Source organism: Bactrocera neohumeralis, chromosome 4 (assembly GCF_024586455.1).
Source record: "Bactrocera neohumeralis isolate Rockhampton chromosome 4, APGP_CSIRO_Bneo_wtdbg2-racon-allhic-juicebox.fasta_v2, whole genome shotgun sequence".
NCBI classification, from domain to species: domain Eukaryota; kingdom Metazoa; phylum Arthropoda; class Insecta; order Diptera; family Tephritidae; genus Bactrocera; species Bactrocera neohumeralis.
The window spans coordinates 28,277,892-28,293,335 of record NC_065921.1 but is presented as its reverse complement, the minus strand read 5'-3'; the positions used below and the strand labels follow the sequence as shown (position 1 = coordinate 28,293,335).

General features: G+C 35.9%; 1 protein-coding gene across 3 annotated transcripts; it reads left to right on the top strand.

Annotated features, from left to right (window-relative positions):
* The first annotated feature begins 1,902 nt into the window (after nucleotides 1-1,902).
* Nucleotides 1,903-15,190, top strand: LOC126755454 (2-acylglycerol O-acyltransferase 2-like). Of its 3 annotated transcripts, XM_050468034.1 has the most exons (8): nucleotides 1,903-2,065; nucleotides 2,585-2,616; nucleotides 7,936-8,247; nucleotides 10,845-10,942; nucleotides 11,072-11,203; nucleotides 11,277-11,618; nucleotides 14,596-14,795; nucleotides 14,861-15,190. In XM_050468034.1, exons 3-8 carry the CDS (start codon nucleotides 8,119-8,121, stop codon nucleotides 15,016-15,018), a joined length of 1,059 nt encoding a protein of 352 aa, XP_050323991.1. In that variant the 5' UTR covers nucleotides 1,903-2,065; nucleotides 2,585-2,616; nucleotides 7,936-8,118; the 3' UTR covers nucleotides 15,019-15,190. The 3 variants fall into 3 exon arrangements, with proteins under 3 accessions (XP_050323991.1, XP_050323989.1, XP_050323990.1); XM_050468032.1 differs by lacking the exon at nucleotides 2,585-2,616; XM_050468033.1 differs by lacking the exon at nucleotides 2,585-2,616 and having other exon boundaries at nucleotides 1,903-2,081.
* The last annotated feature ends 254 nt before the right edge of the window (nucleotides 15,191-15,444 follow it).

Sequence of the window (15,444 nt, the reverse complement as noted above, 5' to 3'; positions counted from 1 at the left end):
TAACATGGCTATATAACCTTGAGATCTTTAATTCTGTTTTAGAATCTTTGTGACCCAAAGGCATTATATAAATACTTATAGTCCAATATAATGACTCGGAACTTCTTCTTTATAGCCTAGTTTACAACAGTGCGGAAGTCGTTCCTCTCTTTCGCTGTTTGGCTCTAATTGGATATTCCAAGTGTAGCCAGGTCCTTCCCCACCTGGTCTTAACAACGGAGCGGAGGTCTTGCTCTTCCTTTACTTCTGCCGTCGGGTGCTGAGTCGAATACTTTCAGAGCTGGAGTGTTTTCGGAACTATGGAGAAATGAAAATTGAGATTTTCTTAAATTTTCTACGAACCTTAATCGATCAAAAGACATATTAACTCATGGGATAAACACATTTGACCAAACCGGAACTCATATACATATGTTGATTGAATTTGCTAAAGTGAAGGCACTTTTAAACTCCCGGATTTACTAAATACTTTCTCTCACGCTTCTGTAAAAATTTAAATTAAATTCTGTACTTTGAAGTCCAGTATGAAAAAGGCACTCCTTCGATAAACGCTGTGATATCAAAAGGTTCATCAGTCTTCATGTTGTCCGGAACCACTCCCTAACAATTTTGAGGTTAACATGATTAGAATTCGGATGATTTTGTCTAATAGGAACGTATTTTATGCGACTTAAATCCGTACAAAAGTAAAAAAGCTGAAGTGATCTTATCATTCATTACATCCTGAAGAGGGTTTATTTAGTTTGCCACAAAGTTTGCGACACCCAGAAGAACGCATCGCATATCCTACAAAATAGATACCGGGTCAATTGAAAAGTAACCGGCCTGACACATAGAATTAAATCAATATGATATCTAGTTTGACCTAAAAGATACATGAATAAATTTGACAGCTGTCAGATCATTAGTTTGTGAATTATATCTCTTTAAGTGAATCAACTTTTGTTATTGTGAAATTTTCGTAACAGAAAGCTCTGTGCAAAGTGGATGCCGCGTGAGCTCACTTTTGACCAAAAACAGCGACGAGTTGATGATTCGCAGCAGTATTTGGAGATGTTCAAGCGCAATAAACCCGAGTTTTTGCGTTGATTTATGACAATGTTTGAAACATGGCGCCATCATTTCACTTCGACGTCCAATTGACAGTCATCTGAGGGCACTGCACTCAATGAACTCGCTTCAAAGCGTTAAAAAGCGCAACGGTCTGAGGGCAAAAATATGGCGTGGGATGCGCATGGAATAATTTTTATTGACCACCTTGAAATGGAAAGGACTATCAGCATAGCATTATTGGACCGTTTGAAGAATGAAATCGCCGAAAAACGACCGCTTGTGAAGAAAAATAGAGTGCCGTCTCACAGGTCAGCGAAAACGATGGCAGAAATAATTAAATTGGGCTTCGAACTGCTTCCGCATTCACCGTATTCTGCAGAACTGGTCCCCAGCGACAATTTCCTGTTCTCAGATCTCAAAATAATAACCAAAATCCATGAATTGGACCTCGAACTGCTTCCGCATTCACCGTATTCTGCAGAACTGGTCGCCAGCGACAATTTCCTGTTCTCAGATCTCAAAAAAATGCTCACTGGAAAGAAATTTTCGTCAAATGAAGAGGTGATCGTCGAAACTGAAGCCTACTTTGGTAAGTTGGAGGGTCGCTATAATCATCATCCTTGAAGGGAAACATATTGAATAAAAAAACGAATTTCTCAAAAAAATGTATTTCCTCTTTATGCAAAATTATTGTTTTAATTCGTATTAGTATATTTTTTTTTGTTAAAATTCTGCTTTCAGTAGCCTTAACTAACACAATTACTCTAAGTAATCGCAAACGAACACGACTATTCGACACATCGCTAACAACTACTCGTTATTTGCAACGTTGTATGAAATAATCATTCGAAGGCATTACAAGCTGTTAGTCGTTGCAAATCGCCGCTGGTTACGAGTATCAGTTGAGAACGTTTGAAATTTATTTTATGCGCTTTCACGACATTACTTACATACGTGAATTTGTTTGCGGTTGTGAAAAATATTTGTGTAGACGATAATAAAAATTATAAAAGTATGAATATGAAATGGTAGAAAAATAAAAAAAATACTAAAAATGTTAAGAAAGCAATAATAAAGAAAGTGATAATAAAAAAGAATTATAAAAATAATAATAGTTCAAAGAAACATATATTTATTTTATTCTAAAGTGATTGAAAATATTATAAATTAATTTTTTGTTGTTAATATTGTAGGATAAATATTCAAATTACTCCAAGAGCGCAAAAAAATGTATTTTAATTTCAGTTTTTTATAAACTGATTCCTATAAACTGTTCTGAAATAAAGATATTGAAATAGTGCTACAAATCATCGAGCAATAAATTAAAAATTTTCATACATACATATATGTATACACGCAAGCATGTATGTATGTTTCACAGTAAATATACATACTTCCAACAAAATTTGTGCCAAAAAGTGCGCGTTTGATTTTCGATGGTCGCGAAAAAAAACTTTCCAAACAAAAATAAATTAAACTTTTGATCCAGTAAAATCGTTAATTATAATATGCGTTGTTGTGGTTTTTTCAGGCAACAATAACATATGACAACGCATGCAAAGTGTAAACAATGAGTGTTCATATATACATATTTATTTATACCCGTACATACCTATATACTTATATTTGCATTGTAGGCGTTCCATAAAATTACCCTGTACTTAAGCACTTAATTAGCATTTATTTAATTTAGCTTGCTAACCTTCACATTTGCCGCAGAAATTCGCTTTCAAATATTTACTTTTAATTTTCAAGAAAAAAATAGTAAAAAGTCGAAAAACCACTGTGATTAATTCATAGAACAAATTGTTTCAAGAAAATGCTGCAGACAGCTTATCGAAATGTAAAGATGCCCCGTAGGGAAAACAACTAGTTAAAATAATATTGAAACAAGAAAAAAATGCCAACCATAATACCCTTCACAAATACAAAAGATTTCGTACAAGAACTTTGATTTCATCGGCTAGTTTGTATGACAGCTATATGCTAGAGTGATCCAATCTGAATAAATTCTTCGGCATTATACCTCGTTCCGAGCAATAGTTCATGCGAAATTTTGAGAAAATCTTATCAAATAAAAAGTTTTCATTGGAAGCATTTGATTCCGCTCATTCTGTTTGTAAGGCAGCAATTTACTTTAGTGAACCGATCTCAACAATTTCTTCGGAGATTGCACCTTTGTCTTTTAAAGAGTGATCCATTTTGAGGTTCTCTAAAAACACAGAAACTTCAAAAAATGAGAATTTTTCTTTTAAGGATTATCTCTTTCAAATGTTGGCCGCGGCTACGTCTTAGATGACCCATCGGTTGAGTCCAATTTTCAATGACTCGTTCGAGCATTTCGACTGGTAACTGGTAGAACGAAGCGATGTCGCTTGGGAAGATCGAGCGGCTTCAGTTCTTGCACATGTGAAAAGAAGTACAGATCGATGATTCCACCAGACCAAAAAACACACCAAACTGTCAATTTAGATGAATGTAGTGGTTGTTCATGAATAATTTGTGGATTTTCTTCCCACCAGAATCGACAATTTTGTTTATTTACCGCACCACACAGATGAAAGTGGGTCTCATCGGAGAAGATTTTCTAAAAAAATATTTTCTTAAAAAAATCGTTATCGTTTTCAAGTTGTTCCAATTCAAAATCAGAAAATTCACGACGTTTACGGTGGTCCAATGGTTTCAGTTTTTGAATGAGAACAATTTTATATGGATGCAAGCCCCAATCCTTTCTCAAAATCCGCCACGTTGTGGTTTAACCCAGTCTCAATTCTTGAGAACGTTTTGAAATCGACAAATTTCGATTCTAAGCAACATTTGCTTCAACGGCAGCAATATTTTCATTATTTCGAGCGCTTTTGTCTCATAGATCATGGCATATTAAAAATTACCGAAACGACACCTAGATTCTCTATTGGAAAACCCGGTATTTCTTTCCGGGATTACTATATACAGTTCCACACGCTTATTGGCAAGTAAAACTGTCTCAGCAGCGATGTCAAGATGTGTGTACAATATATCGAGAGAGCAAAAACATTACAATAAAAACTAAAGCACAAAAAATATAATAATTGATTCGTGATAAATTTCTAAACCGATCATAGCACTTTTTTCAAGTTGCCTTACGCCTACAAGTGCATTAATATACAAGTATATGCAATTAGTCATTGCATGTCGTATATATACATACATATTTTTATGACACAATGTTTTTATTTGAATTTTGAACTAGTAGTCTCAGATACATATTTACAGATAACAAATACTTGTTTATTTCGAAGATATCAGCTTATCTTAAATAAATATTAAACAGTGTTGCTTGGATATATGGCAATACATGGGCTTTTGTGAAACAATGATACATATTCACAAAGAGTATCTTAAAGAATTGCTTTTTATGGTTCTTATCTGCTTTACAAACCCCATTAGAACTTTTTTCGTTGATTAAATTTCTAGCAAAAATTAAATTTCTAATGAACACCGCTTTGGCAAATTAAGTAGTTTAAAGGAAATAGTTCTCATTTGGGCAGTCTCAACTAAATTTAATACTAAGGCATAACATATAGCATAATAAATAATATACAAAAAATATTCGGCTACTTTCCGGCCTTTCTTCAAAAGATATACATTGGTTCCGTTGAGCAAATCGAACACTTTTAATATCTGTTATCAATTTTGAACCTTTAATAGACTTGACACGAGGAATTATGTCTGAATCTCGCAATCTATCGTAGATTTAGATATATATAGTATAAGTATATATTATATATAAATAGTACATACATAAGTATGTAAAATATATATTATTTTTAAACTTCTCACTACATAGACTTTCGCTATATTTAGATATTTTTGGACATAGTAGCAAGTGTTTTGAATGAAATTTGTACGAGACAAGTTTGATAAGAGAGTAAGTTTTTGAAAATTAGCATGTAGTTTCTTCAGGTTTGGACTAAAATTTGTCGAATAAAAGGTGAACAGCGCAAACAGGAAGAGTAGCTCGGTTAAGAGAGATACATATATATACAGTGAATCAAAAAAGTTTAGGCACACCGTAAACTTAAATGTTTATTCAAAAATTACAGGTTTCCCTTTGAATCTACAAAAGTAATAATAATCATGTGTTTCAATTTCAACATTTTTATTATATATTTAACTAAAAAATATTTCATATTTTACATATTTTTAAAGATAATGAAATTATAATAAAAATGTAAAAGATTCTACATAAAAAAAAATTTAGGCACACATATGGAAAATATTGTTTTGAATTAGATTTTTTTAATTCCAATATTTTGTTAAACCCTTTAGTCTGAATAACTGCTTCTAAAGGTCGACGCATAATTCCAACTATTTGGGTTAGATGTCGGCTTAGGAGTTATATTTGCGCATTTTGTACGTATGGCCTCTTTAAGTGAATTCTTCGATGTGAAGGGGTCAGTAGGGTAATCTTTTTTCAAAATTTTTTTATTTTTTTTTGGCATTTTCTGTTCCCTTATACCCTAAGCATTAATGTAGAAACCCACTTTACTATTGGAAGGTTTCGAAAAAGGCTCAAAAATAATAATGCCGCTCGACGTTCGGAGCGTTCGGAGTGCACACACACAAACTTTAAACGCATTTTTATCAAAACACACTTTTTTGAACTGGCGGACATGGTTCCGGTCCAACTACTCAACCGATTTGCTTAATTTTTTATTTTTTTTGAAGTTCACAAAACGTCTCGCTATCGTTCCTAAATTTTTTTTATAATTTATTGACAATGTTATGACAAAATTTATATAAAAACAACATGGGGAAAAATTACAAAAAAAAAACGTTAATTACTTTTTTATTTATCAACATTTTCTCGTGATTCTAGTAGAGACGATAACCATTCACTTACTTTTTAAGAATAAATTGGGTTTTTGTGTTTCAAATGATCCAAACATGAGAAATCGTGTGCGCCAGTGAAAAAACGCATCTCATTCACCCAGCCATTTCTCCGACAGATGTCATCAAAAAATTCCGAAAAAAATTTTTTATACACTCCGATATATCTCATGATATGCGAAAAAAGTACTATTGTAGAATAAAAATTTTTATAAAAAAATGTTAAAAAACAGGCCAGATTACCCTACTGACCCCTGAAATGGTCAGTCCGTATTTTTTTCTCCTGTAGAAGCCAAATATGCTCTATAGGGTTAGTGTTTGGGGATTGCGGAGGTGTTTTTAATTGCTTGCAATGGTAGATAAGCCATTCTTGCACAAGATATGCTTCGGGTCATTGACTTGTTGAAACAAGCATGATTGCCCCCTTAAGCCCAACTTTTCAAAGCTTGGCGCTAAATTTTCCTTTAAGATTTTCAAATATGATTGCTTATCCATCTTATCATCAATAAAAACGAAATTTCCCTCACCAGATGCTCTAATGCACTCCCAAACCATTACGTTACCGTCGTCATGTTTCACGGGTCTTAATTATATTATTTTCCTGGAGCTCTATGATTCGTTCCCGAAATGAATGGTCTACGTCGCGGAAATTTAACAACTTCAAATTAATTATGAGTACCAAGCCGCCGAACCACCTTTATGAGCGTTTAGCCATTTTTACATATGTACATGCATTTCGCGTTTCTTATGAAATAACGGAATATTTCTTTGCTTAATATGATATATGTACACGTATGTATGTAAGCTAAAAATACGAACTGCGAACACTTTTCAGTAAAGACAGTACCTGTGCCAAAACTTTTTTGATTCACTGTATGTCTCATTTAAGTAACACAAAGTGATCATTATATCATTACTACGAAAAATATTCCAATTGGCTCAAAATTTTCATCAACATCAAAATTTATAAAGTTGACTGAGGACAATGTGACAATGGTATGCCCTCGTCGGAATCAAATGCATGGAATGAGCAGATTCTTCGATATCGTCCTCAATTGATTCTAAGTCGGAGGGGATTTCAGCACAATCCAAATCCAAATTCGTCAAAAAATTTCCTGATTTCTTCATCACTCAGGTCTTTTGGCCATATTATCTGTTAAAAAATAAATAAAATATTTTTCAGTACAAAACTCGTGGTGCTACAAAAATTACTCCTCATAAGCTAAGCACTTCCACATAATTTTTAAAATTAATAAATACTTAACCTAACAGTAAAAGTAAAAAAATAAATTATAATTTTTAAAATCAATAAATACTTAACCTAACAGTATTCTCCAAAGTAAAAGAAACTAATTATCACCAATATATTATTAGAAAAATATTTTCTGCATTTTTTCACACCGTATTCCATTTACATGCACAATTTACAGAAGAATGACGTGAAATTAACGACAAAAAAGGGGTAGAAACAGAGAAAATGCACCTGAAAATTTGACTTAGTAGCGGCATTAATCCGTACACATTTTTACACATTTTAAACCTGTGAGTCACTTGGAATAAATGAAAATGTTTATGGTTCAAAAAAGCAGGTGGCAGCGCGTGAGTTACCAAAAATAAGTGACACAAATTTTAGACCGCCGCTGCTGAAAGAATTAGAACGTAGCAAATCAAAAACTTTATTGAATTTTCCAACAGCCCTCGTATCTTTTCGTCTATTAGTTGCCAGACAAATATATGCGTACGCTTAGCTAGTGGTCATGAAATCAAAAATCTTTGATTAGTTCCCTATATTCTAAGACGCTTATCAGTAAAACATGTACTGTACTTTATGTATGTCTTGAGCATTTAGCATTGAAGCGCATGCCCAATTGACGCGTGGTTGAACGACGACAAGTATTTCTTTGCGTGTTTTGCTAATCGAAGAAATTTAGTTTGATAAAGTGAATTGTATGCTCCTTTTAATTGATTTATTATTTTATTATTTTTTGCACTCTTCTTTACTATGTGTAGATACCCATTCCTATAAGCAGTGCTAAGAAAGTGTTCGGTCACCTCAGTTGTGACTGAGACGTTGTATGAAGTTGTGCGCTTCGATTGGATCGTGAAGTGAAAAGTGTTTAATATAAATCAGAATACAAAAAGCCGCAACACATTAATATCATTCTATAGTGATAATATAAAGAAACAAAAACAATGAAAATTGAGTGGGCACCGGTGCATGTGCCACCAAAGCGACGACTGCAGACCCTTGCTGCAGGTCTCTACGTGCTGATATTTATGCTTGTGCCGGGAATATCGTTACTTATCATTACATCGTTGTTGGTGAGTTTAACTCTTCTTTTGTTGAAGTGTATTTATATTGCAATGCTGAGAGATTTGCTCTTGAATGTTATCAATTAGGGTAATATTTGTTAAAAAATAGTGAGAAGAGAAAATAGTGAGAGCACAAAGTCCAATAATTAAAATTAAATTGGAAGAGCTGATGAAATCCAAACTATTATTATTTGCTTCGAAGTACCATACATACTTTTTTTTTAAGAAAAAACACATAAACTTTAAATTTAGTGTTGAGGGTTTATTATCATTCGAAAAAATCTTATTTGACATTTAGTTTTTTAAATATTGGCCGCGGCTACGTCTGTCTGAGATATTCCATTAGTTGAGTGATGGTAACTGACGAATGACAAGTGATGTTTTGCTCCAAGGCCTGAATAGAAGCGGTATTGTCCGCATAGACTTTAGACTTTACATTTTCCCACAGGAAAAAGTCTAACGGTTTGATATCACATGATCTTGTTGGTCAATCGATCGGCCAAAAACGTGAAATTATCTGCTCACCGAAGTGTTGTCTCAATAAATCCATTGATCCATGTGATGTGCGGGAAGTGGCGCCGTCTTGTTGAAACCAAATGTCGCCGAGATCACGAGCTTCAATTTCAGGCATCAAATAGTCGTTTATCATGGTGGCATATCGGTCGCCATTGACGGTTAAGTTCTCACCGGTATCATTTTTGAAGAAATATGGACCGGGGAAGGCTGAAGTGAAGGAAGTTATTTTTTTGGATGATTCGGCAGCTCTTGAATCTCATCCGGTTGCTCTTCTTCGTAAATGCGGCAATTTTGTTTGTTTGCATACTCATTGAGCCTCATCGTTGAACAAAATTTGGCTTGAAAACTTCGGATCTTCTTGAAAATTTTCAAGAGCCCATAGCGCGAAGCAATGTCGCTTGAGAAGGTCGAGCGGCTTCAGTTCTTAAACATGCTGTATTTTGTACGCTTTCAATTTAAGATCTCGACGTAAAAGGCGCCAAGCCGTTCAGTAGTCGTTCCGTAGTCAGTCCGAGTTGCTGTGAACCGCGCCAAATCGCCTCTCTACGGTCTTCGTGTACACTCTTAGTTACAGCTGCTATATTTTCTTCACTGCTTGCTGGACGTGATCTTTTCGGTCGAATATTGTCCAATAAGGAATGCTGAGTCTTAAGGTGGGTGATGGGTCTTAAGATGAATTGTTCGCTTAGTAGGGTGATTACGTTGAATATAAGTTAAGTGAAGCGCGCGAAACACTTTGTTTACAGAACGTGAATTTTCTGGAGCCTCTGTCGATTTACTATCGATGTTTGCGGCCTGGTGTTGTCTGAATGGAATACAATTGCCCCTTTATTGGCCAAAGCTGTTTGTTTGTTGGTGAATACTTCCATCAGATAAGCGAAATGACGATATTTAAAGTCTGTTAAGGTTATGAAATTGGCTTTAGGGGCAGTTTATAGTAGATTATTCCCTACCAATCCCTCCAATCTTAAAATTGAATCTTCCTGACGGTCAATCTTGGCGTAGAGACTGTTTGCTCTGGCTCACTGCGATTCGACCACAACCGTCGTCATCCATCACCAGTAATTATCCGCAACGAAACTTTACCGATTTCGTTGCGTTTCAGCCACGATTTGCATATGGAAATCCGGTCCATGGGGCTAAATGTGCTCCAGGGAAATCGAAACAGAACTTACATGATGGTCTGACTAGACAATTTCCATTATTTAATCGATATTTTTGGCAATTGACCTTTCCAAACGTCCTGCATTGTTGACATTTTTTATAAATTTTTTTCCACCTGGCCAAACACTTCGTTGATGAGTCGTCAGAAGCTACGGGAGCTCGGATGGGAGGTTTTATCGCATCCAGCATATAGTCCGGACATAGTGCCAAGTGATTACCAACTGTTCCTGTCCTTGGCGAACGCCTTTGTTGGTGCAAAGTTGAACTCAAAAGAGGCGTGTGAAAAGTGGCTGTCCGAGTTCTTCGCAAATAATGAGGAGGGCTTCTACTAGCGGGGTATTATGAAGTTGCCATCTAGGTTTGAATAAAGAGCAAAAAGCGCAAGGGAGATATTTGACAACCAATATAAATGATAAGAGTATCTACACAAAATGCCCTTCAAGACCAGAGGTTCGAGGTTTGAGAAACAGCCGGCGTCTGCAAAATAAAAAATTGACAGTTTGGACAGTTTTAAAATTTAAAACTCAAATGTTTTTTGATTAAAATGTGTTTTCTCAATGGTTTTAGAGTTGCCTTTGGGGGTTTACTTTGCTGTTTCTACGACAGTCGGCTATGTATGACCAGACCCGAATGGACCCGAATTCTTAAGGACTGTCAACCCGACGGCACTACTTTAAATTAATTCAGATATATTTTTTATTAAGATACGTTGAAGAAAATGTTTCAGAAATTTTGAGAAAATGTAAGACCTTTCAATAAGAGAAAATTTTGGACTTTGTGTTACTTTAGTCAAACTGGTTTTGATTCTGTATTTATTTATATATATATAACTTCTATAGTTTAGGCTTTTCATTTCATAATTTATTTAATTTTTTTTTGTTTTAACTTAACTTATTTTAGTTTTGTTTTGCTTTACATAATTTCAGTATTATGGTAATCTATTTTGGAAGCTTTTGACTCTGGCATACTTGACTTTTATTTATTTCGATCATACGAGGAATTTCAGTGATATTCATGGCAATGGGTATGTGACCATTTAAGTTTATCTAATGCTAACATCATTAAGTTGTTACTAAAAATACGCTTAAAAGCCTTTAAGTCCTTAAAACTTTTATTAAGCTCAGTAGTAAAATACTTATAACTTTCATTGCAGCTTTATGATATTTCGTAGTAATTGTATATGGAAAAACTTTCGTGATTACTTTCCCATTGAGTTGATTAAAACAGCCGATTTGAGTGCCGATCGCAATTACATTTTGGCTAGCTTTCCACATGGCATCATCGGGTAAGTTCGTTTATTGTGAAAGTTTCGCAAACTTTATTTTAATTTCGGTTTTAATTTTCTTTTCGCCAATTAGTACCGGCATCACTTGCAATATGAGCAGGGATATACGGCAATGGTTGAAACTATTTCCGGGCATACGTCCGAAAATCGGCACTTTAGATATGCATTTTTACACGCCCATTTTTCGCGAGGCGCTACGTTACTGGGGTATGGTTTCGGTTTCTAAGGAGTCATTGATGCATTATCTATCAGCCTCGAATCATCCGAAACATCCCGACAATCTTGATGGTTTTACTTCGAATGCTGTCGCTATTTTGGTGGGTGGCGCTCAAGAGGCCTTGGACTCACATCCGGGACGTTATATACTTACACTGAAAAGGCGCAAAGGTTTTGTCAAATTGGCCATACGCACAGGGTGAGTTTGTAGTGATAGTGTTTTAAAAATCAAACAATTGGGTGTATTTTTATTGTAATTTGCTGGTGTTGGTTGTTGTTACAAAGCATGGCCGGCGCAATCGCCGGTGATAAGCGTGATTATAAAGCACTAAAAGATTGTTTTCTTTATGCCGGATTATAAAACTATAAATTGTATAAGGCACGTAGACACATACGGACAGTTCGTTTTGTAACTTTATGCTTGTCCAAAAAGGCTTTGTTTTTTATAATCGGCGAGAGAACAGGAGTTCCCAAACTCTGCGTTCCTAGAGTTATTTCCACCGTTATCTATACGCTAATATTACCGTGAGTCAAACCTCGGTGCGCTATCTTTTATATCGGTATATTGTCGAACACATTTTACATTATCTGGCGGCAATAATAATCCATTTGAGATAATGAATCGATATTGTACCAAGTAAAGTTACCACTTGTGCCTTGCCTTGGATTTGTGTGATAAAATATTCATGGAAATCGACAGTGGCTCATTACGTCCCAGCCTGTGCTCCCTCACTCCTCAAACGACCGCGATTATTGCAAAAGTGCAGAGCCGCAACAAAATCTTCAAGTCGCTAGCCTTCGGACGCAGCTAACTTCAGACATTCATTCACTGACTGCCATTCACAGTAAAGCCATTAACACGGACTCCTTCACTGTGAATGGCGTACTTGTTGTCAAGCCACCAAGTGTCCCTTGTGCCGCTTCGTTCTGGATACTGTAGCAGGTTAAACTCCTATTTATAGCCAATGAGTCCACGCATAACACTAGGCACCTCTTTAGACGTCCAGCTAACCCCCCACATCTGATACTCATCTTTCTTTGGTCCAACCCGTCGAAACAGCACGTTTCCGTTGGTTGACGTCGATGACAACTTATATAATCCTTACCATCCTAACGGGGATTACGTAGTACCCTTTACAACAACAACAACAAAAACATGTCCCGAAAATTTGGAAACAGTTTTTTAATGGTTATTTCTTAAAAGGCCCTACCAACTAACAGAAAAATTCTCGACGTCCGCTGTCAAGCAGTGGTGAGACTTACAGACTTCAAGGTTTGGCACTCCTTTACTGCTTTTGAGGGGTTATTAAGGCAGCGGGACTTTCGTTTTACCATCGCTGTATTGTAAGATTTTCAAAACTCTAGGTTTGTCTAAAAGTACAAGCAACGTTTCATGTTTTCTTTAAGCTTAAAAGCAAGTAATCTTGAATATATTGGTATAAGACCGGTTTGTAGTACTAGTGATGGCTTCGTGCCCAAACCCTTTTTACTAAAACATTCCAGAAAAAATAATGAAAATTAAAATGTAAATTGATTTATTACTGATTAATGTTGAGAGAACACGGACCGTTTTTAAAGGCAGTTTTGTAGTCTTTTATTTCCAGGCTCGAGAGGATCATAAGGAACTAAAAGTTTGCTGTGGGGACCTCTCTTGATAACAAATTGGCGTTCACCACCATTTTGCGGGTAGCGGTCATTAGGAGTTTCAATAGGTTTGGGGATAAATTGAACCATAAGCATCCCATCTTTAAACGTTTCTGTGATAGAACGATCGTTGCGGAGTGAAGTAGTGTGCGGGTTCAATGGAATGTGAGTAGGGGCACACCCAAAATAAATTATATCGCTGCCGGGTGATTGCTTACACAGACAATGTAGCAAGACGAAGTCTCAGTATGGCCTAAACTTTTTTTTTATCCACTGAAAGTACAAGTTACCGGAGACTCATCTACCATTAATGGGAGAAACGTGTTATCGGAGAGATTTAAGTTCTTAGGGCTCCTACTACTTATACAGGAAGCTCTCGTAAAAGGAAGAAAAGGCATTGGTTGCACTGTACTGCTGCAAGGAAGCCAAAAAGGTGGAGGGTATATGAAACTATAGTTAAGCCAACGTACGGAAATCTTGTTTGGTGGAAGGCGCTGGAAAATATTACACTTACGAGACAATTGGCAACTGTTAAACGGGCTGCTCTCATCACTATTTGCGGTATACTACGAACCACATCAATTATGGCTGCGAAAGCTGCCTTCAGACTCAGAGAATCTGGGTACTTCAATTACTGCGAGCCTGGGGTTCTGGAACCCTCTCACGCTTTCATTCCAAAATACTTGGTTTACCTATTCCTAGATGTCACTTTTCTGCTCGCATATTTTCGAAAAAAAAAGAAAAGGAATCGCTGGAGGGGAGAGCCAGTGAGCTTTTTTACGGATGGATCAATGCTTGCAGGGATGTTTTGTGTATGGGTAAACTGTCAGGAACTTTGTAGTTTCAAGCATCCTGACCACTGTGCTATAAAGGTAGCAGTAGACCTACTGCTCCGCAGCTGAAATATTGGCCTTGATTTCGCTGACTGTACGCTGAAGACTAGTGAAAGGATGTCTAGGCTGTGTATCTAGAAAGTAAGGAAAATATGCCTAGATACCTTATCCCTAGCATGGTGTTATTTTATGATTAGACAGGCTTAGGTGACTGGCCACAGCGGTATTGCAGGAAACTGTAAGGCTGATGAGTTTGCTAGGACAGGTACTTCAGTCTCAATAACTGCGGAATAGAAACGGGTAAAATTTCGGTTGGCATCTTGTGGCTCACTAATGGATTGGTGGGTCTAAGACCAAATCGGTAAATACCAGCAGTTGTATTGTCGCAAGGTTCTTCTGTTCTCTCAGCAAGGTCTACCTTTCAATGGTTGTATGAGTTTTAATTGGACACAGCTCGATCGGAATTCAATCCTAACCTAACCTTTGTTGTCGCCGATTTTTCTCGTTTCCCACATCTACAATGCTTTTAAGAGCATTAAGTAATGGATATTTTACTATCGTAATTTGATCCATTTATATATATTTTTTGTTAAAAACGGAATTTATAGAGTTCTAAAGTTGTATTAGATAATAATGGAAAAGTTTATATATTAAATAAAAAATTAAACTTTATATCATTTTCTTTCTCTGTTTCATTAGCTCACCTATTGTACCGACATTCTCCTTCGGCGAGGTGGAGATATTCGACCAAGTCAATAATCCACCAAACTCATGTTTGCGACGCTTCCAAACTTTAACCAAGCGACTAACAGGCATCTCGCCTTTGATTGTTTTGGGGCGTGGTTTCTTCCAGTATACTTTTGGATTTCTGCCGCAGCGCAAGCATATCGTGCAAGTTGGTAAGTTATCACACAAAAAATAATACCAATCCTAACTATAAAGTAATTGTGAACATCTTTTACAGTTGGCAAGCCCATTGAGGTCGAAAAGAACGACATTCCCGACCCCGAGTATGTGGACAAAATCCACCAGCAAGTCATTGACCAGCTGAAGGAGATGTTTGAGAAATACAAGGAAAAATATATAGAAAATGGCAAAAATGTCAATTTAGTGATTACATAACGTATGATCATCATAATTGTAGCACATCTGTTTGCTTGTGTGTGTTTTGTTATTTAATTTTGTAAATAAGTATTAGCAGATAATGTGAGTGAGCATTAATTTGTTAAATTAGAAAAAATTGTCTGTCAACATATATATTATATGAACGTATATAAATACTATGTATATAATATATACCTGCATTTTGAAGTTTTTTTACCAAAAAAATTATATTTGTGTGGTTTTCTTTCTTGCATTTTAAGGATTTGCTTATTCACGTTCTCTAAAGAATGTGTTTCGCGCCCTTCGCTCAACTTAACGTCTACATAATCAGTAGGCCAGCGTACTATTCGCAATACCATCAGCCATTTTGAGACCTAGCATTCATTATTGGATAATATTCGACCGAATAGAGCACGTGTAGTGTGGAGAGTGTACACGTAGACC